Raw genomic sequence first — 21,320 nt, forward strand, 5'->3', positions numbered from 1 at the left:
CCCTTTGACAAAATTCTTTTTACAATTTTTAATATGGACCACCGTAAGCTGGAATTTCTCTTTAGAAATCTGTAAACAGGCAGCAGAGTAATATTCTTCTAATCCCCTTTCAGATTTAAAAATAAAACTATAAGCTCATCAAAGCTGAGTTTTGTATAAGAAGCTTAAAACTGAACTGTGAAACAGAAATAAAGTCAAGTTCACAATCATATAGAAGACATTTCTCTTAAGTTAAACTACATTTTTATTCACTTTTTCGTTGTACAGTTAAAGTTGAAGGAGTATATACAAAATAAATATGATTTTTGTGCGATTGCGTGATTCGGATTGAGATTAGGTTATGAGTGACTAAGACTAGGGCTACAAACTAATGGATCCACGCTGTCGATGAATCGCATTCACGAGCAGTCGCAGGGACTACTAAAGCTGAAACTGGCATTTCTGTCCAGGAATAATCTCTCGTATTTACACCTTGAAGATGCCAAAGTAGCTTCGATTGTTCGCCTCCCGCAGAACGACATTGCGATCGTTGTGAATGTCCTTCAGGTGGATTCTCCCGTTTCGCTCCAGGTAGATTAGACCACTGGTGTGACACGTGTGCACCTTGTGGGGCATATTGGTGGGCACAGTGTTCAGGCACTGCAGGAAGGGTGAATCTCCGTGGAAGACGATGAACCCGTTCTGGTCGTGCGAATTATTATAACATATCTGGGCGTATACGTAATATAGGCCCGGATTGATGACTGTCAACACGCCATCGTGCGCTTGAAAGTGTCCTTCATATGAGTTCTTTGCGTTATCATTTCCAATGTACATGTCTCCATGATAGCCTGGAAAATGAAAGTTGATTAGTTAATTATATATAAGAGAGCTTAGGCATCCCCTTACCCATATTCCCCATGTGACGCTTCCTGCTACTCAGGTGAAAGTGGGCGGCTGGCCTCGAGTTCTCGGATCTGGCTGAAATAAGAGATTCACCTGCAAATTAACAGAGGAGCAAATAGAGGTTTGGTTTTTTTTCTTTGCCAATTGATTCTGTTTTCTTGACTACACACCTTTGCGGGTTAAGAGCTGACGTCGGCGGGAATGCGTCTTGCGTCGGTGGTGAAGTGAAGTGGAGCTGCAGTTACAAAATATAGTTTTAATTGTGGTTAATTTATGTTTTCGGCAATTAAAAAAATATCTAATTAACTTAAACTTTATTTAAAATCAGTTTATTTATTAACTTTACAAATTAAAGTGTTTTTGATCATAGGAAAGTATTTTATACAAATTTATATAATTTATTGACTTATTTTATTGATCTAAAACATAAATTAAGGTAATTTCTATAGGATAAATATATTAACATATTATTTGGTATTAGTTTCCATTACATGTTTTTCTTATATAGTAAAGGGTTTTATAGAGAAACTTTTTACTCACCTCTCCTTTGAAACTGCCTCCTTGGATTGCTTTTCCTCCAGCTCAGTATGATTTCCATTTATATTCTGCTGCTCATTGCGAGCATCGGCAATTGATCGAGATTTTCTGTTACATTAAACCAATTAAATATCTGTAATCCTAGCAAATCCCAGATATGCTTACCTATCAAGCTTCTTTTTGTGAGCATTATAGCTGGTAAAGTCATCAAACACATTGTCATCACTCGCGGGGAAGGAGGAACTATCCGTTTCGCCATCGCCCTCGGCGGTGGTCTCAGATGAGGGCGTGGTCTGCTCAGTGCTTAAATTGTACAGTTTGGTTATCATATCATGATAGTCATCGGCATCATCTATGGTATCCTCATCCTGGGAGTTATAGTTTTCGTCATCTTCCTCTTCATCTGTAGTAAGATCTAGACCATCGTCATCGTCATCGACATCGTCCTTATCCCCGTCATAGTCATCCGTATAGCCATCGCCCCTTTTCGGATAGTCGATGAGGGCATTCTCATACTGCAAGGAAGAGATGGGGTCAGCATTTTGGGTCAGAACACTTGGACAAGTACGTGACTGCAGCTGCCGCAATCCTGGCACACATTCATTTTTAGACGCACGCCCGCGGCAAAAGCTGTTTCGTCATCATCCTAATTGATGGCGCCTCCCTCAAAAACATATTATATATGCATATATATTTAAAAGCGAACGAACTCTCAAGAGAATCGCATCCACAGATGCCCAGCCATCAAAATATAAATAAATCCTAAAATCTTGAAACGATGTCTGGGCATTAGGCCATTTGACGAGATCCGATCAATCGTCACATAAAACCAATACCAATCGCTCGCCTTGAACGACTATATCTACGGATAGATTCAGATGGTTTTCCTGTATTATTGAGGCTTTCGCCTTGTGTCATTTGGGCATTTGTATCTCATAAATAACATGGACCGGCTGGCGCCTCATCTGCACCAAATGTATCTCATATTTTAATTAAGTGATTCTCTGGGGAAGAGACATTATAATAAAAATAATCTATCACCATTCCCCACAGGCTTTTTGTAAAGCTGTGTGAAAACAGAAAAACAGAATTAAAAAAACAGATGAAAACGCTCTGTATTTATATTTTAGCACATATTTCTATAAATATTTTTGTATGTCCCACACAATAACCACATATATCTGGGACTGTTTTGGGGCATTCTTTTTAAAAAAGAATACAATACCGACTAACAAATACCTTATAAGTTCTTTTATCTCTAAAAAAATGGTACCCTTAAATTTGTTTCATGCTTCACACTTAAAACGCATAAATGTAACAATTTGTACCCCATAGTGATAGCTTACACAATAACAACAAGACAACATACCCCTATTAAAAACTCAAGTACTCGCCTCAGGGAATAACAAAATGATTTCCGACTTTGTAAACAATGCGAGAGATCTGTATTTACCTCAGACAAATGTTACAGCCTGCCCATTGAAAAAGAATAAATATTGGTACAATAGCTCACCTCCTTTTGGAACTCATCGAACTCCTCCAGATAGTTGATGCCCAATCGCTGCTGGAGATGATCGACGACTCGCTTCAGACTCTTCAGCTCCTTGTCCAGATGCGTGATCCGCGTTGTCTGCCAGATCTGGAAGGCAATTCAATTTTTATAGTCTCATCTAAACTCGTTTCTAATCATCCAGTCATTAGCACTTTGGCAATTAATTTAATAAGACTCAATTAAACATCTATAGTTGGTGCTAAGGCCCGGCACATCATATAACACTCAGTGCCGCGAACTTTTGACACCCGAAAAATATAAAAAAAATAACTGAACAAACAGATAGGGGCGAGTCGAGACGAGACGAGACGAGACGAGAGGAGAGAGATTTCGTGAAGAAATATAAGCGGAGGTACCGACATCGCCACTCAGGCACATAATCTGCTTAATGGATCATTAACATTCGGGCCGAGCAGAGACCTTATATACAGACACTTCTCATGTTTCGACTGACACCCGAAATCAAAAAAGAATGCCTCAACTTCAGCCACTGTGCGCAGTGGGTACAAAAAGATACAAATAAAAACTTGTACTGAATTCTTGTATAAATTATGGACAGTACGGCGGCCCAAGAAACTTGTTTGAGGCTCGTGTTTTGGATTTCCAGTAAACCACTTTCCATTAGGGCTTATCGATCGAGCAATCCGTAGATCGATCGCAGCGCCTGCAGTTTGTCACTTTCACATGTGTATGTAGACCCCAGATGATGAGGGTCATTCGTTGAGGTCACTTTGATTGGATGTCAGGATATGGAAGGGGCAGCGAAATTGAATTAAACAAAAACAACAACTTTAAGATTTAACAGAGATTTATGAGGAAAACAAAAGTTATGGCGCACGTCAGTGGCTGAAGCCAATCATTTACAAGTCAATTGACAATTGTACGATTTCCGTTCACTTAAGCCAAAGTTGAGTGGGTCGTGGGGGGATTTCTGGGATGGGGAAGCGGCAGGCTTAGCTCTGGAAACTTAATCGTTGGCAACGCAAATCCGCAATCCAGCGGCCAGAGTCTCATCCAAAGTTATCAGCGAATACATGACCCAACATCCCAGTCGAAGATTTATCGGCTGTGAATGCATAACAGAACACCATTCCCAGTGGCATTTAAATTAGTTCAACAAAAACAAACTGACAACCACAGATAAACATTCTTGTAGCATCTGCATCCGCTTTATTTGGATTAGCTGGATCATTAGGAACCGATTTGGCCTAAAGACGTGTCGGTGATGACATCGCTTGATCAGACAAGGAACCGCCGACTTTTCCATTCTAAATATAGTTTCATGCCAAATTATAGTTAACGTATCTGCGACGGTCACGGATCATAAAATCTGTTTTCATTTCAATTTATGCATCTGGGGAATTTCGTTTTTAATTTGGCATCAACAATGACTTTGTGACAAACAGCAGAAGCGTGCCAGAGGTTAAATATTCATTTTTAGATTGCGATTTCGGGGGTGTCTATATGTGTTTGGTAAAGTCCAATTTGCGTTTATATTTATTCGCAAATTTATTTTGCAGGCTACTGAAATAAACATTTCCGAAGATCGTGGGGTCCGTGATTTAAGTCGGCGCAGAGTCTAGAACGCAGTTCATGGCTAAAGCTCTAAATGGAATCTATCAAGTCTTTGGATCTGGTTTTTAAAAGAAAAGAAATCTAGCTAAGACGGTTTTTAGACAGATAACACGAAAAAGTAAAAGTAATTATTTACCTCTAACTACCAAAAAAAAATACTGTTTTGAAAAATTTTAATAATACTTTTTAAAGTAGCTTAATTTGCTTACTGCAAGATAACAAAAAACAGTCATGATTATAAGTGCTCAACTTCAGCGTTCAAGATAACATTTAACAACATAGCCAATAACGATTCATCCATATCTTTATTCGGGAAAAACACCCACCAATAACTGATATCTCCACACCTTTGGAATTCCAAAGAATCACTGATCGGCACACGGCAACCAAATCATAACAAATAGTTTGGTATTGCCCTATCAATTTGGAAACGATTTATTATAATGGCTTACTTTAAAGTGTGTTTCTATTCTTAATTGATTTTTAATGTGTGGATATTACCATTTTAAACTGTTGTTTATCTACTAAAAGCCATTTTAATAATTATATCGCAATTGATTGTTATTAAGACGTTTTGAACATATAGACTTGCATGGTTCTTCTTTGATATATCATAATTTCTTAATAATTAAGATCTAAAATTGATTATGTAAGACATCTGGTCAAAAAGAATGTGAACGGAGAATTTCAAACTTATATTTTGAATGATTTATGGGGTAGGTCACAAAGATTAATAACCTTTCCCAATATAAAAGTTATTTAGTAGCAAAACGTAATTAAAAATGGTTAACTGAACTGTGTAGATCTTGGAGCGTGATACTTTTAGGGGTATTGCTTGAATTGATTAAGCAAATGGCATTACAAAATCAAAATATCATTAAAATCCCATGAATATTAGTTACTGTAAGTGACAATTCAAATGAGCCATAAAAGCTTTAATTACAGATCCGGTAAACTGCTATATCTTCTAGGGTTAACTCACCGTTAGAGCCATAATGGCGACGACTAGTCCCAGTCCGATGACCCCCAAGACGTAGGGGATCAGCTGGCGGGTGCGGCGCTGGGCGGACGCCGCACTGGTCACTTTGGCCGGAAAACCATCGTTGGCACTTGTTGGTGGAATAAACGGCTTGAGGGTCTCGGCTGTCATAATTGATGAGCGCGGCACTGTGGATCTTAGATCGGCTGGGGCCTCCAGATGCTGATGATAATGACGATCTTGCCCACCCCCACTCAAGGGCACTCGACAGCTGTTCCCACTCGAGCTTTGTCGTTATATACACTATATAAATACAATATATGAACCGACACTAGAAACACTTTTACAGGCAGCTTCAGATAAGCTGCGACATCTATCTACATATGTATGTATATATAGTATAGATAAACCTCTCGGGCTGCTGACTATGCCCTTTTGAGAGATGCTATATTCTTTGTCTAGACGGGCAGATTTTCTTCGGGCTGCTGGGTGTTTTTCCCTTCCGCGATTGGCAATTTGCACAAGAAACTTGCGAGAACGAGTTTTGCGAGATATTTTTCTCGTTTTATCAGTTCTTGTCTCCGATAAAAGCCCAGTAAAACACAACAAGTTGACAGGTTGCACTTATTTTTAGTAATTTGCCCACTGGCGAAATTCGATCTTGGTAGTAAACTGAAACGGTTAACGTTTTTCTGCTCAGCACGCACGCACGCGCTTGATCTTTCTTCGATTTTACCGGTCTTTTTTATAAACGTCCGTTCGCGTCGGCGATTCGAAAGTGAATGAATATGAATTGAGAACTGGAATCGGAAATGAGCGAACGAACGGCACTTGCTTTCTCATGAACGAGCAGGCAGCAAAGAGCGAGGGAGATACATAGATCCAATCAACGCCTCTCCCTCGCTCTCATGTCGAGGATGCGGCCTACTTAAGGGCGCCTGCGCCATTTACTTTGAGTAATTAATTTTTGGCAAGGCTTTCCCGGGGTTGAAGTATTTGTGGTACAGTGGCCACTGGTTACAAGGCTTAAGACAAAAAACCATAATGAATCTGCTTCCTGTTAAAAAAGTGTAGGTTCGAATGGATATTTATATTTGTATTACATTTTATTATTAATTTTAACAAGGAATTTATAAAAACAAATTATTTTTGTAATCTACTTTTATTTGATAACTTATAAAATAAATGAACAGAGTACATATTATTTATCGAAAACCCTTTATTTTATTTGTGGTTTTTAAATTTGTTTTGATAATTTATAAAATTAAATAAATGAGCAGAGTACATACTATGTGTCGAAAAACCCTTATTTTATTTGTGGTTTGTTTTTGATGATAACAGACTGTACTCGATTCCCTATGCAGAATCATGTTCCCCTAAGTACAATTTGGCAATCATAACTACCAAAACTTGTTAAACTTTTTGCGCAGTGTTTCCTACCATTTCTTTTGTTAGTTTTTATGTGTTTTGTGTACTTAAAACCTCCCCCTGGTTTTTAATAGGGGTGGCTTGATTGTTTTTGAAATATACACCACTGTAAGCGGTTAACTTTCACAGCCCTAGGGTTTCTTTTTTGTGTGACTTGCTTTGTTGTGCCCCCTATATGACTCTGGTATTGAACAGATCCCCGATCTTCGATCCCCGAAGCGCAGCTAATTAAATCTCGTATAACGAATGTTTGAAAAAAAACCCACGATAACCTTAGTGAAATTTTAGCATTTCATTAAAATCGTATTTATTATTACTTAGTGCGCTCGTCGGCTTATCAGTGAAATGTCTATGTACGGGTTCTAATTGCGGGAAAAGCAGGGAAGCCATATACCTAATGCTGATCCGATCTGCCACTGTCGCGACAATCTGTCTGTCCGGCCGGATGCCAAATAGATCCGTATCGTAAATCTGACCGACACCCTTAGAGAACCAAGAAAGATGCAAATGCAGGCGATGGTCAGCTAATTAGTTTCGAATCGACGGCGAGGACAGGTAGCCACAGGTAGAAATGTGGCCAAAACAGCGGGGAGCGGAATGGCACGCGAAGTGCAGGTCTCAGGCTTCCGGTGCACCAATTAACCCATTAATCTTAGTAGTTTCTTGATTTATCTGTTTTTACGACAATTAATACTTTTCAGCTAAGAATTTTTCATCCTCAATTTTACTTTGACATTTTATAGAACAAATCTTACAATTGATTTCCTGGAAAACAAAATAAGAAAGCCAAGTTGTATTACTTTTTCTTTAAATTTAGTCAAAACTCCTTTTAGACCCCCATTTTTCTTATAAGGTGCTAAAGTCAATAAACTAATGAGTTAAGGGATTGATTTTGAAAATATTTATAGTCTTTATTGTCAGCTAAACAAATTTATCTTAAAGATACTTTTATTCAGTAATATTCAAGAATATTCATTATTAATAATACAAAAACTTACATGTAATTTGTGAATTCTATAAAACCTTCATCATGATCTATAGACAAGAGTTTTATGTAATTCGAATACCTATTATATAAAATTGTGGCTTGAATTAGAAACGAGCCCCTTTGAAATAGAAATTTATTATCTTGTGTGATTCAGATATATCACATGTTTGTACAGAGGGTTAACAATACCCCGAGACACACTCACTCAAAAGCAAGACGATCTCAAGGCGCTCTTTTCAAAGTCAATGCTGGGCAATTGACGTTGCAAATGTACTGACACACAGTCACTTCTTTATATTCTCCCCCTCTACGTACATTATAAACCCAGAGCTCCACAGCTATTGGGCTTTGTCTGAATCAGAGATATCGGACCCAGAGTGTCTTCCATATTGTGGATTCTTTATGCAAGTCGTTTATCGCGCGATCATCGAAGAAATTTATTAGACAAGCGCCCCAACAGCACCAACGATGCTTGAAATGAATTTCTTGAAAACTATATCTCCGGGCAGTGGCGTATATAGAACTTGGTGAAGGGAGAAGTGTTTCAAAACCAATTTTGTTAGCATATTTTTTTTAACACAACATGTTCTATCATATTTTATTGAAGTGGTGAGGGAGGTTAGCCCCCAAACTATACTGCCTACGCCACTGTATGGGGGGCTGGGTTTTCAGATAGGTTTCCTTCGAATTGATTCGCACTCTCATCAATTTACATTTGGGTGTGTGTTTTTATATGGGTGATGGAAATTTGTTCCGATAATTAATATACGACAAGCCATTATCTGTTTCAACAAAGTGTGCTCAATGTCGGCACGGCAAATGGTAAACGTTTAAAGATAATGTTATCCGCTTTATTATCGGGCGATCACATTTCATTTATGACCCAACTAGAATGATTTGGCGATTAATGTTCGCTAATAGATAGAACGTTTTAAATTTTCGATCGCAGTTAATTAAAGAAAATTACAATTACATAAGATCTACATTAAACTTACGAAAATTATTCAGGCAACTTAAAAGGCAGTCGTATCATATTGAAAAATTTAAAAGGAAAATTAAGTGTTTTTTGTTTTGTTAATTTGATTAGGAAATGATAACATTTAGTTTTTGCTTATTTTAAAAATTTAAGACCGTTACTTTAGTGGTAATGTATGGTTTATTTTTAATTTGAAAGTATATTTTAGTATATTACCGCAAGCCGAATGATTTCTTTGAGCGGTCACACTGTCGCCCGTATTTGAAAGGTGCAGCCCTGGTCACTCTGGGCACGTAGTCAAAATGAGGTTTTTTTCCGGCCTTTTTCTAATTTTATTAATTAAACTTTTCCAAAATGCCAACGCCGGTGAGGTGGAAGTCGTCGGCTGCGGGGGATTCATCAAGAGCCACGCCGAGATTGACTTTTCCCGGGTGGAGATCAAACTGTGAGTTCAAGTTCCCTTCGAAATGGGGGATGACCTGATAAGATTCGGGCGCATGGTGACCGCTAATTGAATAATAAATTAACTTGCTGGTATGTGATTAACCTAATTTCAACCACTTTTTACAGGCTGACCAAGCAGGGATCTCTGAAGGACAAAACAGACTGTTCGCCTTCGAATGGCTACTACTTTCTGCCCATTTACGACAAGGGCGACTACCTGCTGAGCATTTCGCCGCCACCCGGCTGGAGTTTCGAGCCGGAACAGGTGGAGCTGAACTTTGACGGCAAAACGGACGTGTGCAGCCAGGGTCGCGATGTGAACTTTGTGTTCAAGGGCTTCGGAATCACCGGACAGGTTGCCCTAGCTACCGGCGGCGGTGCCCGTGACGTGGATGTCGAGCTGCGGTCGGAACAGGGCGAAGTCCGGCGCACAAAGAGCGATGCCAGCGGTGTGTTCTCCTTCACACCCATTATACCAGGGAAATATGTGGTGAAGGCCTCCCATGCGAGGTGGCACTTCTCCAAGGCGGAGCATAACGTGGTGGTAGTCAGCGGTAACACCGAGCTGCCGGCTAACTCCCTCGTTGTCTCCGGTTTCGATGTGGTTGGTCGCTTCGATTCCAGCACACAGCTTCCCGGAAATCTGGGTGTGGCTATCTACAAAAAGAAAGGAGTAAGTTTGTCATTTCCGTCTTTTTGGTTTTTTAAATCACATTTTTATCGGAAAGATCTCGAACATAACTATATATTTAAAATGGTTGATGAACTTTAGAATTTTGTTATCATTTTTCTTTGTTATAATTTTTTCATAAGCTCACCGTTTCCGTATTGTAAAATTCATGGGATTGTTTAAATTTTCTTAAGTGCTTAAAATCTAAAATCTATTATTTCTTGATTTCCGTAAAATTAAAAGCCCAAAAAGTCCCAATAGGCAAACCTAAACACTAACTAATTTGAACTTGTAAATTTTGCAGCAATCTCTAGTGCCAAAATGCGAAAAATCCTCCAAAGCGCCAGCAAATAGTGCCAAGAGCGACTACGAATCTGCAGCATCCTGCTTCTCCCAACTAGATAAATCCGGAGAATACATTTTCAAGAATGTGCCCTCCGGCAAATACTTGTTGCAGGCTATCAATCTCGATTCCAAGCTGAAGCTACATCTGAGCCCCGAGTTTTTGGAGTTGGAAGTGGGCAAGGACACGCTGCAACTGAAAGAGGAGTTCAAAATCACAGGGTTCACAGTTTCCGGTCAGGTTTTGACCTCAGCGGGAGGAGAACCACTGAAGTCGGCCGTTGTTAAGGTGAATGGAAAGAAGGTGGCAGAGACTGATGCCCAGGGATCTTATACATTGGAGAACCTGAAGGCCGGCACTGTCAACATCGAAGTGGAGTCCTCCCAGCTGCAGTTTTCTCCCCTGCAAGTTAAAGCTCAGATTACTACTGCCTCCCTGCCTACAATTGTGCCATCTGCATACGAGGTGTGCGGCAAAGTGGTGTCCCCGAAATCCCACAACGTGGGATTGACCAAGAGCGGATCCACCTTCCACACGACAACGACCACAAAAGCAGAGACTGGAAGCTGGTGTGCCTTCCTCCCAGTTGGAAAATATACCATTGAAGTTTTGACTACCGATGCAGACAAGGCTGCTGGAGTGCAGTTCTTCCCCGTGCAACAGCAGACGGAGGTGCGAGATGCACCTGTCAATGGCATCACCTTCTCGCAGCTCCGCGCCAAGATCCGCGGCGAACTCCAGTGCCTGTCTGATGCCACCGCCACCTGCACGTCTGCTGAGGTTACTTTGCAGGCTTTGGATGCCACCGGGCAGCCCACGGAGAACAAGTGGAAGGCACGGGCTCATCGTAAGTGTGGTCCAATGGGTATATTTATAAGGACTGTATTAAAATATTAAGCCTTAGAAACTATAAGTTCAATTGCAAGTTTGATCCTTCGACTAAACAGAAGAAATAAGAGAGAGTTTTTTGAGAAAGATACTTTAGCAGGCCTAAAAAGGATTCCGGAAAAGTGTAAAGGTCTGTTTTTTGACTCTATTTTACATTGCAATGATAAATTCGTTGTAACTCTATCTGTTAAACATTTAGAGATGAAAATTTCTTTACAAAATGTTCTATTTTTACTAATTTCCATACAGTACAGTCTGATTGAAATGAGTATAATGCTTAATGCTACAAAAACCAGTTGACACATTTACCACGTTGCAACCAAGTTTTGATAAGAATTATAAATTAAAGATAGAGATAAGGTCTCTTTTGTGAAATAGCTTAGATTTTGAAAGATAACCTCCGACGCTGTATTCTTTATCAAGAATAACTTCTTCCTCTAATTAATCTAACCCTTTTTATTCTGCAGGTGGCAAGTACGTGTTTAAGGACATGCTGCCAGGACCGTATGAACTTACCATTCCCCAGGGCAATCTCTGCTACGAGTCGACCCGCGTGTTCCTGAACGTCGCCTCGGCTGAAGAAGATGCACCACCATTTGTGCACAAGGGCTACGAAGTGTCCATCATTTCCAGCCATCGGGCTCTGGTAAGTAATTAAAAACAGGTTATTTAAACGGTAGCTAATTTTTTCCTTTTTCCTTTAAGATGAAATATACCCACGTCACTGGACCTTCTGAACCCAAGGCTCCCACTGAAACTTTGAAGATTGCCTCTGGAGTAAACACGTTCTGCGTGAACAAGTACGGAAGCTACGACTTTAAGTTGGAAGGATGCCACACCTACGACAGCTCCTTGCCCAGCAAGTTTATCACTCCGGAGCCAGATCAGCTGCAAACCCTGATCATCAACGCAGTGTCCCACAAGACGGGAATTCGTGTTTTGTCCTCGGAACCAACTGCTGAGTCCATTAAACTTGTGCTCGAATCTGAGGAACTCGGGCAGGAGGTGATCACACCCGTTGCTGAGTCCCACAAGGTTGATGGCAAGTTCGCCTATCGTTATGACACATATCTGAAACCGGAACAGGTACTTCGCATTACGCCTGTGAGCGATGTCTTGCTCTTTGCGCCCCAGCAACAGGAGATTGTAGGAAGCAGCGATTGTGTGGATATTGCCTTTAACTTTGTGGCCACCAGAGGTTTGATTCTGCGCGGAAAGGTGGTTCCTGCAATTAAGGATGCCAAGATCACATTGTCCTTCCCGGATCAGCCAGAGTTGCAGAGCCTGGAAATCCTTACCTCAATCACGGGAGAGTTTAAGTTCGGTCCCATTGAAGAGTCTCTGGCCTTTGACCTTAAAGCCGAAAAAGAATCTTATGTGTTCAGCGATTATAACCGTCAGTCAGCTTCGTTCAGTGCCCACAAACTGTGTGAGATTACCGTGGTTGTTAAGGATGAGGCTGGTCAGACCTTAGGTGGTGTCCTCCTCTCCCTGAGCGGCGGTGAAAGCTATCGCAAGAACCTGGTAACCGGGGATAATGGTGCTATTAACTTCCATTCCCTGTCGCCATCGCAATACTACCTGCGACCCATGATGAAGGAGTACAAATTCGAGCCCAACTCCAAGATGATTGATATTAAGGATGGCGAGACGGTTGCTGTTACCCTCACGTAAGTAATCAATCTTTGGAGGGAGAGTCCAAGTGATTAACCTTAACCTTTTTTCTCAGTGGCAAGCGTTATGCATACTCCATCTTTGGCTCAGTGACTTCCCTGAATGGTGATCCCTTCGCCGGCGTAAATGTGCAGGCCACCGCGGAGGAGGGCTGCCCGCAGCAGCAAGAGGAGGCCACCAGCGAGGCGAATGGACAATACCGCATCCGTGGCCTTCAACCCGGCTGCAGTTACTCCGTTCGTGTCGTGCCCGACAAGGAAAGCGTGGAGCGATCCATTCCCGCCCAGCACACGGTGAAGGTGGGCAGCGAGGATGTGCGCGACATCAACCTGGTGGCTATTAGCCCCCTCAAGATTGTGGACATCACCGCCAGAGTGACCGCCACACTCAATGAGCACTACAAAACCCTGCGCATTGTGATGTACCGCAAAGGAAATTCCGATTCCCCGGTGTTCTCGCAGCGAGTGGGCACTCCGGTGAATCCCAAAGCTAGATTGAATCCGGGCATCACCGTATTCTTCCCGCGTATTCCTCTGGACGGCAAGAGCTACGTGGTAGAACTGCAGTCCACACTCTCGGATAAAACATATACCTACAAGCTGCCATCGTCTACATTTGTGGCTGACAGAGGTTCCGTATTTATCAAGCTGGAATTCCAGCCAGAGGTGCGCGCCGCCGAAGCGGATCTTAACCAGAATTCCATCTCGGCGCTGCTGCTTATCGCTCTAGTGGCCATTGCCTTCTTCAAGCAGGACCTGGCCACCAGTTTCCTCAACTTCGTGTGGAGCAAGATCAACGATCTGGTCAACGATCTTGCCCAGCGTCAGAAGAGCAAGGCGCAGGTGCGCAAGAACGAGCCCATCAATCAGCGAGAGATCGAGCAGATGGCCGATCAGATCAATGCCATCAAAAAGAAAAAGACCAAGAAGATTTAGTCCCGACTGATAGTCGCATTAGTTGATCAGTTTAGTCACATTTCGAGGTATTCGCGGTAGGTATTCATTCGGTTTTGTTTTCTGTGAGATTTTGTTTAATCCTGTAACTTAAACTTATACTTTTGATTTGCATTTAAGAAGAATTTGTAATTTTTTCATTTTTCATACATAGATTGAGGCAAGTTTATTTTGTGTTCGTTATCCACTCTTATAGCTAAAATAAATAAATACAAATAAATAGATTAATTTAACAGGGCTGTTCTAATGCATCAGGATGTGCTCGGCAATTGAGCTAAGTTTGCGATTCTTGTGCTTGGCATGTCGCCTTTCAGCTTGGAGGTTGATCTCGTTCTGGGAATCCTCAACGGCGGATTCCTCGGTGGCTGCCTGCTGATCCTCTTGCTGCTGCTCGTCTTCCTGTTGCTGCTCCTCTTCCTGTTGCTGCTCCTCTTGATGCGTCTCCCCTTCGGGGTTCTCCTCGGCGTTCTCGACGAAAATGCACTCGGGATTTACGGCCGCACACTCGCCGAAGTTAGTGGCCCTGGCCTCAGGATTCCTAGCGTTGGTGTACTTCTCAAAGAATCCACGACCCACAATGCGGAAGGCCATGCTGGTCAGGGGATTCAACTTAGAACGGAACTCCATTTCACAGACGAAGCGGCGACGGCAGGCCTTGGAGTCCAGACCCAAGAAGGCGAACATAAAGTCGGCAATCCTAGAGATGATTAAACAAATGTAATCAAAGCTATTGGTATAGTTTTAACTCATTAACTTACTGCTCTTCGGCGGGCATTTGACGGGCCACACTCTCTGAAATCTCCTCATCCACAATCTCCACCTGCTCCTCCTCTGGCTGCTGCTCCTCCTCCTGAATTAAATGAGCCTGATCTTTAGTGCTACGCCTGCCGCGACGGCGCGTATCCACGGGACCAGTTGGGCCACTTGGACCAGCGGGACCCGAGGGAGATTCGCTGTGGTAGTCGCCGTGCACATCGGAGACAATGTCCGATCCTGCATAGCTGCTATATCCGGAATAGGGCTCGAAGCTGGGACTGGAGTCAAAGGAAGTGGGGGAATCATAGTGATCCGAGTGATCGTGATCCAGGGAGTAGGGAATGTGATCGTGATGGGAGTAAGATGAAGGACTAAATAAAGGAAAGAACATGATATAAAATATGCAAAAACCATACTATGAAAGACCACTCACGGATGATCCAGGATGATCTCCTGATTGCACCTGGCATGGGGCCAGAAATAGCGTAGACCAACGAAAATTGCGCTTCCCACAAAGAAGGAAACAATCACCACTTTCACCTTGATCCAGTAGGCAATGGCAATGGGCCACAGGTGACGATCTGTTATAGAAGATATATAAACAACCAGAAGATTAAATCATTTTCCATTGCATCAGACCTGAGAAACTTTCACTGCTCGAAATTCTACATTTTAAAGAGGGTTTCACGACAATTTATTAAACAATATCTATGCCCAAGATTGAAAGTGAAAAGTGTTAATTGAGAGCGATACGTGATCGTCCAATTTGGATGAGGTGCGTCTGGCTTGGGATTTGAACTATGGAGAAACTTTCCAAAGAAAGTGGGGTGGTTCGCGCCCAAGAGATGAGATTATGTTGATCAAAACGATCAGAATAATTGTAATACTTGCTCGCTAATTGTTATATAAATTATGTTTTCTTGATAACACCTGGAGGTAGTTAGGATCTTTACACTCGAAAGATAACTGGTGATTAATATTAGGTAACTTTGTGAGAAAAGTCTTTTGATTTTTGATCAAGAATAAAATTTAAGTTTTAGGATGTTAATTTTTGATTAAAAATTTTAGAATGTTTAGTTAAACTCTTGACGATAAATAAAACTTTATGAGAGTCTAATTTACTTACACCAGAACATGTGGTGGCGATGGCGGCGAGTGCGTCCTTCGAATTCCATTAACTCCCGGCCGAGATTCTCCCAAGTGTCCCCCGCTTGGCTATCCACTTCTGCCGGTGGCTCAACATTCTCCGTCTCCTCGCAAAAGACTAGGGTGAAGTAGACGACCAAGAGCACGGCTCCGTACCAAATGGTATTCTTGTGCATGGTTGTAAATGGTTCAATTGATTTCTGGCGGTACGAATATTGAAAGCTGGTATCCCTTTGGCTTTGGTTGGTCACTGCAGAACCGAATGATGCAGCTCGAAGCCGGGGGTCCAGCTTTTATACCACCGGCCAACGGCGATCCACTCCAAGTTCAGGGTGATAATTAAAACGATACTGTTGTGGCTTTGCGCGCAGATTTTCACACATGCGTAGAGCCGGCGATGACGAGTTTAATGCCCAAGACATGCATTTGAAATTTCTTTAAACTGGTGCAATTTCACTTTCAAAAAAGTCGTGCCCGCGTTTCTAGGCGCTTTTGTTTTCGAATAAATTAGTAGTTATTACGAAACATGAGCCTAAACTTGAGGTAATTGCCGGGTGGCGATTTTCCCCAGAACAGATTTCAAATATTATGTAAAAGCGCGCCAAAATGTATCGAACCTGGAAGTTCTAACGGCTCATTGGCAAGCTAGGCAGTTATCGTGCTGAGAGTTCCATCCCTAATAAAACATTGTAAACATTCTTTAACTTACAATTAAATGCCGGTTTTCTGAGTTATGTCCAGCTTAAAGTCGAACGATATGGACAGCAATCCGGCACCGGATCCCCAGGCGCCCATTACCCGCAAGGGCTTCCTCATTTCACTGAACACCGGCACACCAATGCCCATTCCCGAACAGAATCTGGTTTGTTTGAGTAATCCTCTCCAGAGTTTTTAATACATTTATAATCTTTTAGTTTGGACGCTGTCGTCCTGTCTCCGAATTCGAGAAACTAAATCGCGTGGGCGAAGGCAGCTATGGAATTGTCTGTGAGTTTTGGTTTGGAGGAAGTTAACCCAGTGAATTAACCTGAAATCCTATATAGATCGCGCACGTGACACCCGCAGCAATGAGATCGTGGCCTTGAAGAAGGTCCGTATGGATCAGGAAAAGGATGGACTGCCTGTCAGCGGTCTCCGCGAGATCATGATCCTAAAGCAGTGCCAACATGAAAACATTGTACGTTTACGAGAGGTGGTTGTGGGCAAGAGCCTGGACAGCATCTTTCTGGTGATGGATTTCTGTGAACAGGACCTGGCCTCCGTGCTAGACAATATGTCCCAGCCATTCACCGAGTCCGAGGTTAAGTGCATCACCCTGCAGGTGCTTAAGGCCTTAAAGTACCTGCATGCGCGCTATATGATTCACAGGGATCTAAAGGTTTCCAATCTTCTGATGACCGACAAGGGCTGCATCAAAGTTGGTATGTAGAATATTCGATTTAAAGTTCATTATGGGCTAATCTTGTTCCAATCCTCAGCTGATTTTGGACTGGCCCGCATGTTCAGCAATCCCCCCAAGCCCATGACCCCGCAAATGGTTACTTTATGGTACAGAGCGCCGGAACTTCTCCTGGGCTGCCGGACACACACAACGGCGGTGGATATGTGGGCTTTTGGCTGCATTCTGGGTGAACTGCTGCTCGGAAAACCACTGCTCCCCGGCAATTCGGAGATTGCGCAGCTGGACATGATTATTGATCTCCTGGGAGCCCCTTCGGAATCCATTTGGCCTGGTTTTGCCGATCTGCCCGCTCTGCAGAACTTTACATTGAGCCAGCAGCCGTACAATAATCTCAAGACCAAGTTCCACATAATAAGTCAGTCCGGCAGGAATCTCCTGAACATCTTGTTTATCTACAACCCAAAAACCAGAGCCACTGCCGAGGAGTGCCTAAATAGCAAATATTTTGTAGACCCACCGCAAGGTGAGTTTATTGTCCTGTTAGTAGATCAATTCTCCCCAATAATGAAACTATTTTCCTCTTTCAGCATGTGACCCCCGCATGATGCCCACTTTCCCACAGCACCGGAACAATTCTGCAGCTGCTCCGCCCGCTCAGCCGCCCGCAGACATTCCGATTTCTGATCTACTCAATGTGTTCATTAAACGCCAGCGCATGGATTAAACGAGAACGAATTTATTTGTACATTATGCAACGCACTGGGTAAAGAACTACAGGTATGGACGGTCCATAGGCGTCTTCTTTGCCTTCTTGTCGCGGGATCGTGGAAACCAGCGGTGCTTGGTCGTGTGGGTTAGCTGCATCAGCTCCTGACGAGCCACCTCCGGATGCTGGCTCTTAAATGCCCTCATTGCCGTCTTCAGCGCCGACTCCTTGACCACCGACGAGCTCTGAACTTCAGCGATCTTGGGAAGCGGCTGAGTGTTCTCATAGGGAACGGGCGTTTCTGGGTGCCAGGCCACTATTGTGCGGCCACTCCGTGTCACCGCCACGGCCTCCACCAGGCCCTTGCCACCAACGGCATTACGTTGCACGGCGCTTGAGGAAAATAAACGAAAACCTCCGTATAAACGTGCCGCTGACATTTTTACGCCTAGAGATGGCACGCACGCGGCGATAACTGAACAGCTGGAAATTTATCGAACATAAGGGCTCTGTTGCCCCTTTGTTTTTTTATAGCCATATTTCAAGATTCTGTCATCACTGACTGCCTTCCAGTCAGGTTTGAGTACTCGATACCAGGCGCTTACTCACTTCCCTCACAGCTGATTGGCATTTGAAAACAAATATTCCGGCCAAGATGTGGATTGCCTATGCCCTGGTGGTCCACGTACTGCTCCTGGGCTCCATCTTCGTGATCTACTTTCGCTCGCCTGTGATTACGGGTCTGACACCGCAGAAACGTACACTATTTTACGGACTAGAGGCGCCGGCGAATCGCTTGGTGCTGATTGTGACCGATGGATTCCGCGCCGACTCCTTCTTCGAGGAGAACTGCAGATATGTGCCCCACCTGCGCCAGATCTTCATGCGGGAGGGCGTGGTGGGCGTGTCGAGAACTCGCGTGCCCACGGAAACTCGTCCCGGCCACATAACCCTGCTCGCTGGGTTATACGAAGATCCTTCGGCGGTGCTCCGTGGCTGGAAGAAGAACCCTATCGACTTTGACACAGTGTTCAACCGGAGCGCCCAGACCTACGCTTGGGGCGCCGCAGATGTTATGAACGTGTTCTCACATCTTTCCAACGCCGGGAAAATGCACTTCCGCTTTTACGACGACTTGGACTTTTCGCCGGGCTACGATACCTACGAGCAGGACGAGTGGGTCTTCAAGCGGGTCAAACTCCTGCTCCAGCGGAAGGGGGAAGCCCTGCGGCGGGGCAAGCACGTAGTCTTCTTCCTGCACCTCCTGGGACTGGATACCGCCGGGCATGTTCACAAGCCGGGTTCGCCGAAGTTTCTCGAGAATGTGGACAAAACAGAGAGGGGCGTCTATGAGATCTACCAGGAATTTGAGCGTGTGTTTCCCGACAAGCGTACTGCGTACTTGCTGACCGCCGATCATGGGATGACCGACTCGGGTATGCAATTATAGTAAGAACTTCAGTCTATAAAGCAAATTTCATTAATCAATTACTTGCAGGTTCCCATGGCGCGGGCTCTCGCCATGAAACGGACACTCCTTTTGTGCTCTGGGGCGCAGGAGTTTCCCGGACGGTTCCCAATCCTGGAGGTCTTAATTTTATGCCCAACGATGAAGGTCCTGCGATGCCACTTTACGAATTGGAGCAAGCACAGCTAACACCCTTGATGTCCGCACTGGTAGGTCTCCCTCCGCCCATGAACAATTTTGGAACGTTACCCGTGGGTTACATGAATGTCAGCAAGGAATACGAGGCCATTGCATCCCATTTAAATGCTCTGCAGCTTCTGGAGCAGTATGAGGCACTCTTGAAGCAACACAAAAAGGGATTTTTTGCAGAGGTTTTATCCGAGTTTAGTGTTCTCTCAACGGAGGTAATCAAAGGATACAAAGACGTGATATTGATGCTGCATAAGGACAGGGACTATTTAAATTCCATAGAGAGGAGCCAAGTTGTCATGGCGAAAGCCCTTGAAGGCATTGATTACTACCATGGATACTACCGTAGAGCACTTTTACTGAGTACCACCTCCACGTTCCTAGGATGGATATTCTATCTATACCGCCTGCTGGCCAGGAACAGGGCTGGAAAAGTGGAGCTGATCCTTGAACGGAACACCAAGCTGGTAAGACTGAGCCTGGGAAGCTCTGTGATCCTGCTAGTGATCTGCCTACTAGGCCAACGAACACCACTGGATATATCCTTTTACCTGCTCCTTCCTCTCTTCGTCTGGCTAAAGGCTTTGCAGCCTTGGAATCTAAACTTCTCCTTCTCGCCAGCAGCGGCATATAGTGTTCCAGCCATGCAGACAACAATGTGGCAGCTTATATTGATAATAGCTTGCGCGGAGTTGATGGTTTTCACCTTCTTCGAGCGACGCCTGATCTCACTCTGCTTCTTGGCCTTCGCTTGTTACAATGGTTGGAGTAACTTTCAACCAAAGTCCAGGGAGTTTTACTCTTGGCTGGCATTAGTCTTGATCCTGGCCTGCTTTCCCCTGTTGCCGCTCTCTGTGGGCTATCGGAATGGTTACCTACTTGGAGTTGGAGTTATTGTGATACTCGTGAACTCATTTTGGAATACAAAGACGAGATTAAGCTACAAAAAGCACACTAAATACTGCAATGCCCTGATCCTGCTGCAAACCATTGTGTGTGCCTATCTCCACTCCAACGGACTAAATATTCCTATTCCTTTGAAGGTGGCCAGCTGGAATTTTCTGGTATACTCCTTCGCATCCATTCTGCAGAGCAAAGATCAAAGACTGGATATGCGCCTGGCCCAGATTGGCTTTAATTTGGGATCCCTGTACGCCACTCTGTGTACCTCCTATGAGGCTGTGTTTGTCCAGCTGCTGGTCCTGGAACTGAGTCTCTCCTTGAAGGCGCAGAACGCGCAGGCGGAAAAGTCAGTGATACGACTAGCCTTCACCCTACTCCTGTACACCTTCTTCTCGCTCTTCGGTTCCGGCAACATTGCCTCCATCAGCTCCTTTGATCCCAACATCGCCCGCTGCTACCTCAGCCACTTTGCTCCCTTTGTGATCATGGGTCTGGTGCTGCTGAAGCTCCTCGTGCCGGTGGTGTTGATCATGTCGATAGTCTATGCCCAGAGTGAGTTTGTGCGCCAGCACGAGGAACAGATCTTCATCTCCCTGCTGCTCATCTGCGATGTGATGGGTCTGAACTTCCTGTTCTTGGTGCGCAACCAGGGATCCTGGCTGGACATCGGGACGTCCATATCCCACTTTGTGATTATGGAGGTCACCACGCTGGTGATCCTTCTGCTATTCTACACCGCCAAGCAGCTCCTGCGAGTCATTCCATGGGAGGAAATTGACATCAAAAGATTGCCGCTCCGCCTCATCCATTGGGATCTGATCAGCGCCAAGCATCACTAGCCTGAACTAGCCTTAAAAA

At 43.8% G+C, this 21,320-nt stretch overlaps 6 protein-coding genes across 7 annotated transcripts; 3 read left to right on the plus strand and 3 right to left on the minus strand.

Moving 5' to 3' along the window:
- Positions 1-226: 226 nt before the first annotated feature.
- Positions 227-6,299, minus strand: LOC108040662 (protein eiger). Of its 2 annotated transcripts, none has more exons than XM_017118229.2 (7): positions 5,532-6,299; positions 2,936-3,061; positions 1,588-1,937; positions 1,426-1,530; positions 1,056-1,120; positions 889-960; positions 227-830 (listed from the first exon to the last, which is right to left on the minus strand). In XM_017118229.2, exons 1-7 carry the CDS (start codon positions 5,697-5,699, stop codon positions 466-468), a joined length of 1,251 nt encoding a protein of 416 aa, XP_016973718.1. In that variant the 5' UTR covers positions 5,700-6,299; the 3' UTR covers positions 227-465. The 2 variants fall into 2 exon arrangements, with proteins under 2 accessions (XP_016973718.1, XP_016973717.1); XM_017118228.2 differs by having other exon boundaries at positions 889-978.
- Positions 6,300-9,176: 2,877 nt separating this feature from the next.
- Positions 9,177-14,125, plus strand: LOC108040653 (nodal modulator 3). Its single transcript, XM_017118217.2, has 6 exons — positions 9,177-9,365; positions 9,491-10,037; positions 10,339-11,224; positions 11,733-11,911; positions 11,971-12,935; positions 12,995-14,125. The coding sequence occupies exons 1-6, from the start codon at positions 9,223-9,225 to the stop codon at positions 13,872-13,874; spliced, it is 3,600 nt and encodes a 1,199-aa protein (XP_016973706.1). The 5' UTR covers positions 9,177-9,222; the 3' UTR covers positions 13,875-14,125.
- Positions 14,122-16,044, minus strand: LOC108040654. Its single transcript, XM_017118218.2, has 4 exons — positions 15,775-16,044; positions 15,082-15,229; positions 14,651-15,019; positions 14,122-14,589 (listed from the first exon to the last, which is right to left on the minus strand). Exons 1-4 carry the CDS (start codon positions 15,968-15,970, stop codon positions 14,136-14,138), a joined length of 1,167 nt encoding a protein of 388 aa, XP_016973707.1. The 5' UTR covers positions 15,971-16,044; the 3' UTR covers positions 14,122-14,135.
- A 423-nt stretch (positions 16,045-16,467) lies between these two features.
- Positions 16,468-17,940, plus strand: LOC108040590 (cyclin-dependent kinase 10). Its single transcript, XM_017118095.2, has 5 exons — positions 16,468-16,656; positions 16,709-16,781; positions 16,838-17,215; positions 17,273-17,719; positions 17,784-17,940. Exons 1-5 carry the CDS (start codon positions 16,528-16,530, stop codon positions 17,918-17,920), a joined length of 1,164 nt encoding a protein of 387 aa, XP_016973584.1. The 5' UTR covers positions 16,468-16,527; the 3' UTR covers positions 17,921-17,940.
- On the minus strand, positions 17,913-18,381 carry LOC108040591 (39S ribosomal protein L42, mitochondrial). Its single transcript, XM_017118096.1, has one exon. It carries the CDS (start codon positions 18,340-18,342, stop codon positions 17,968-17,970), a length of 375 nt encoding a protein of 124 aa, XP_016973585.1. The 5' UTR covers positions 18,343-18,381; the 3' UTR covers positions 17,913-17,967.
- Positions 18,382-18,494: 113 nt separating this feature from the next.
- On the plus strand, positions 18,495-21,301 carry LOC108040638 (GPI ethanolamine phosphate transferase 1). The gene is made up of 2 exons (XM_017118190.2): positions 18,495-19,338; positions 19,401-21,301. Exons 1-2 carry the CDS (start codon positions 18,558-18,560, stop codon positions 21,299-21,301), a joined length of 2,682 nt encoding a protein of 893 aa, XP_016973679.1. The 5' UTR covers positions 18,495-18,557.
- Positions 21,302-21,320: the final 19 nt, after the last annotated feature.

Source organism: Drosophila rhopaloa, unplaced genomic scaffold (assembly GCF_018152115.1).
Source record: "Drosophila rhopaloa isolate 14029-0021.01 unplaced genomic scaffold, ASM1815211v1 contig_115, whole genome shotgun sequence".
Classification (NCBI taxonomy): domain Eukaryota; kingdom Metazoa; phylum Arthropoda; class Insecta; order Diptera; family Drosophilidae; genus Drosophila; species Drosophila rhopaloa.

Coding starts and splice junctions, on each gene's coding strand:
- LOC108040662 (XM_017118228.2), bottom strand. CDS start 5,699: ATGACAGCCGAGACCCTCAAGCCGTTTATTCCACCAACAAGTGCCAAC. Junction 3,062..5,531: donor TCGCCATTATGGCTCTAACG/GTGAGTTAACCC, acceptor ATTGCCTTCCAG/ATCTGGCAGACAACGCGGAT. Junction 1,938..2,935: donor TCGATGAGTTCCAAAAGGAG/GTGAGCTATTGT, acceptor TCTTCCTTGCAG/TATGAGAATGCCCTCATCGA.
- LOC108040653 (XM_017118217.2), top strand. CDS start 9,223: ATGAGGTTTTTTTCCGGCCTTTTTCTAATTTTATTAATTAAACTTTTC. Junction 10,038..10,338: donor CTATCTACAAAAAGAAAGGA/GTAAGTTTGTCA, acceptor TAAATTTTGCAG/CAATCTCTAGTGCCAAAATG. Junction 11,225..11,732: donor GTGGAAGGCACGGGCTCATC/GTAAGTGTGGTC, acceptor TTTATTCTGCAG/GTGGCAAGTACGTGTTTAAG.
- LOC108040654 (XM_017118218.2), bottom strand. CDS start 15,970: ATGCACAAGAATACCATTTGGTACGGAGCCGTGCTCTTGGTCGTCTAC. Junction 15,230..15,774: donor TCGCCACCACATGTTCTGGT/GTAAGTAAATTA, acceptor CTTCTATAACAG/ATCGTCACCTGTGGCCCATT. Junction 14,590..14,650: donor CAAATGCCCGCCGAAGAGCA/GTAAGTTAATGA, acceptor AATCATCTCTAG/GATTGCCGACTTTATGTTCG.
- LOC108040590 (XM_017118095.2), top strand. CDS start 16,528: ATGTCCAGCTTAAAGTCGAACGATATGGACAGCAATCCGGCACCGGAT. Junction 16,657..16,708: donor CCATTCCCGAACAGAATCTG/GTTTGTTTGAGT, acceptor ATAATCTTTTAG/TTTGGACGCTGTCGTCCTGT. Junction 16,782..16,837: donor AGGCAGCTATGGAATTGTCT/GTGAGTTTTGGT, acceptor AATCCTATATAG/ATCGCGCACGTGACACCCGC.
- LOC108040591 (XM_017118096.1), bottom strand. CDS start 18,342: ATGTCAGCGGCACGTTTATACGGAGGTTTTCGTTTATTTTCCTCAAGC.
- LOC108040638 (XM_017118190.2), top strand. CDS start 18,558: ATGTGGATTGCCTATGCCCTGGTGGTCCACGTACTGCTCCTGGGCTCC. Junction 19,339..19,400: donor TCATGGGATGACCGACTCGG/GTATGCAATTAT, acceptor AATTACTTGCAG/GTTCCCATGGCGCGGGCTCT.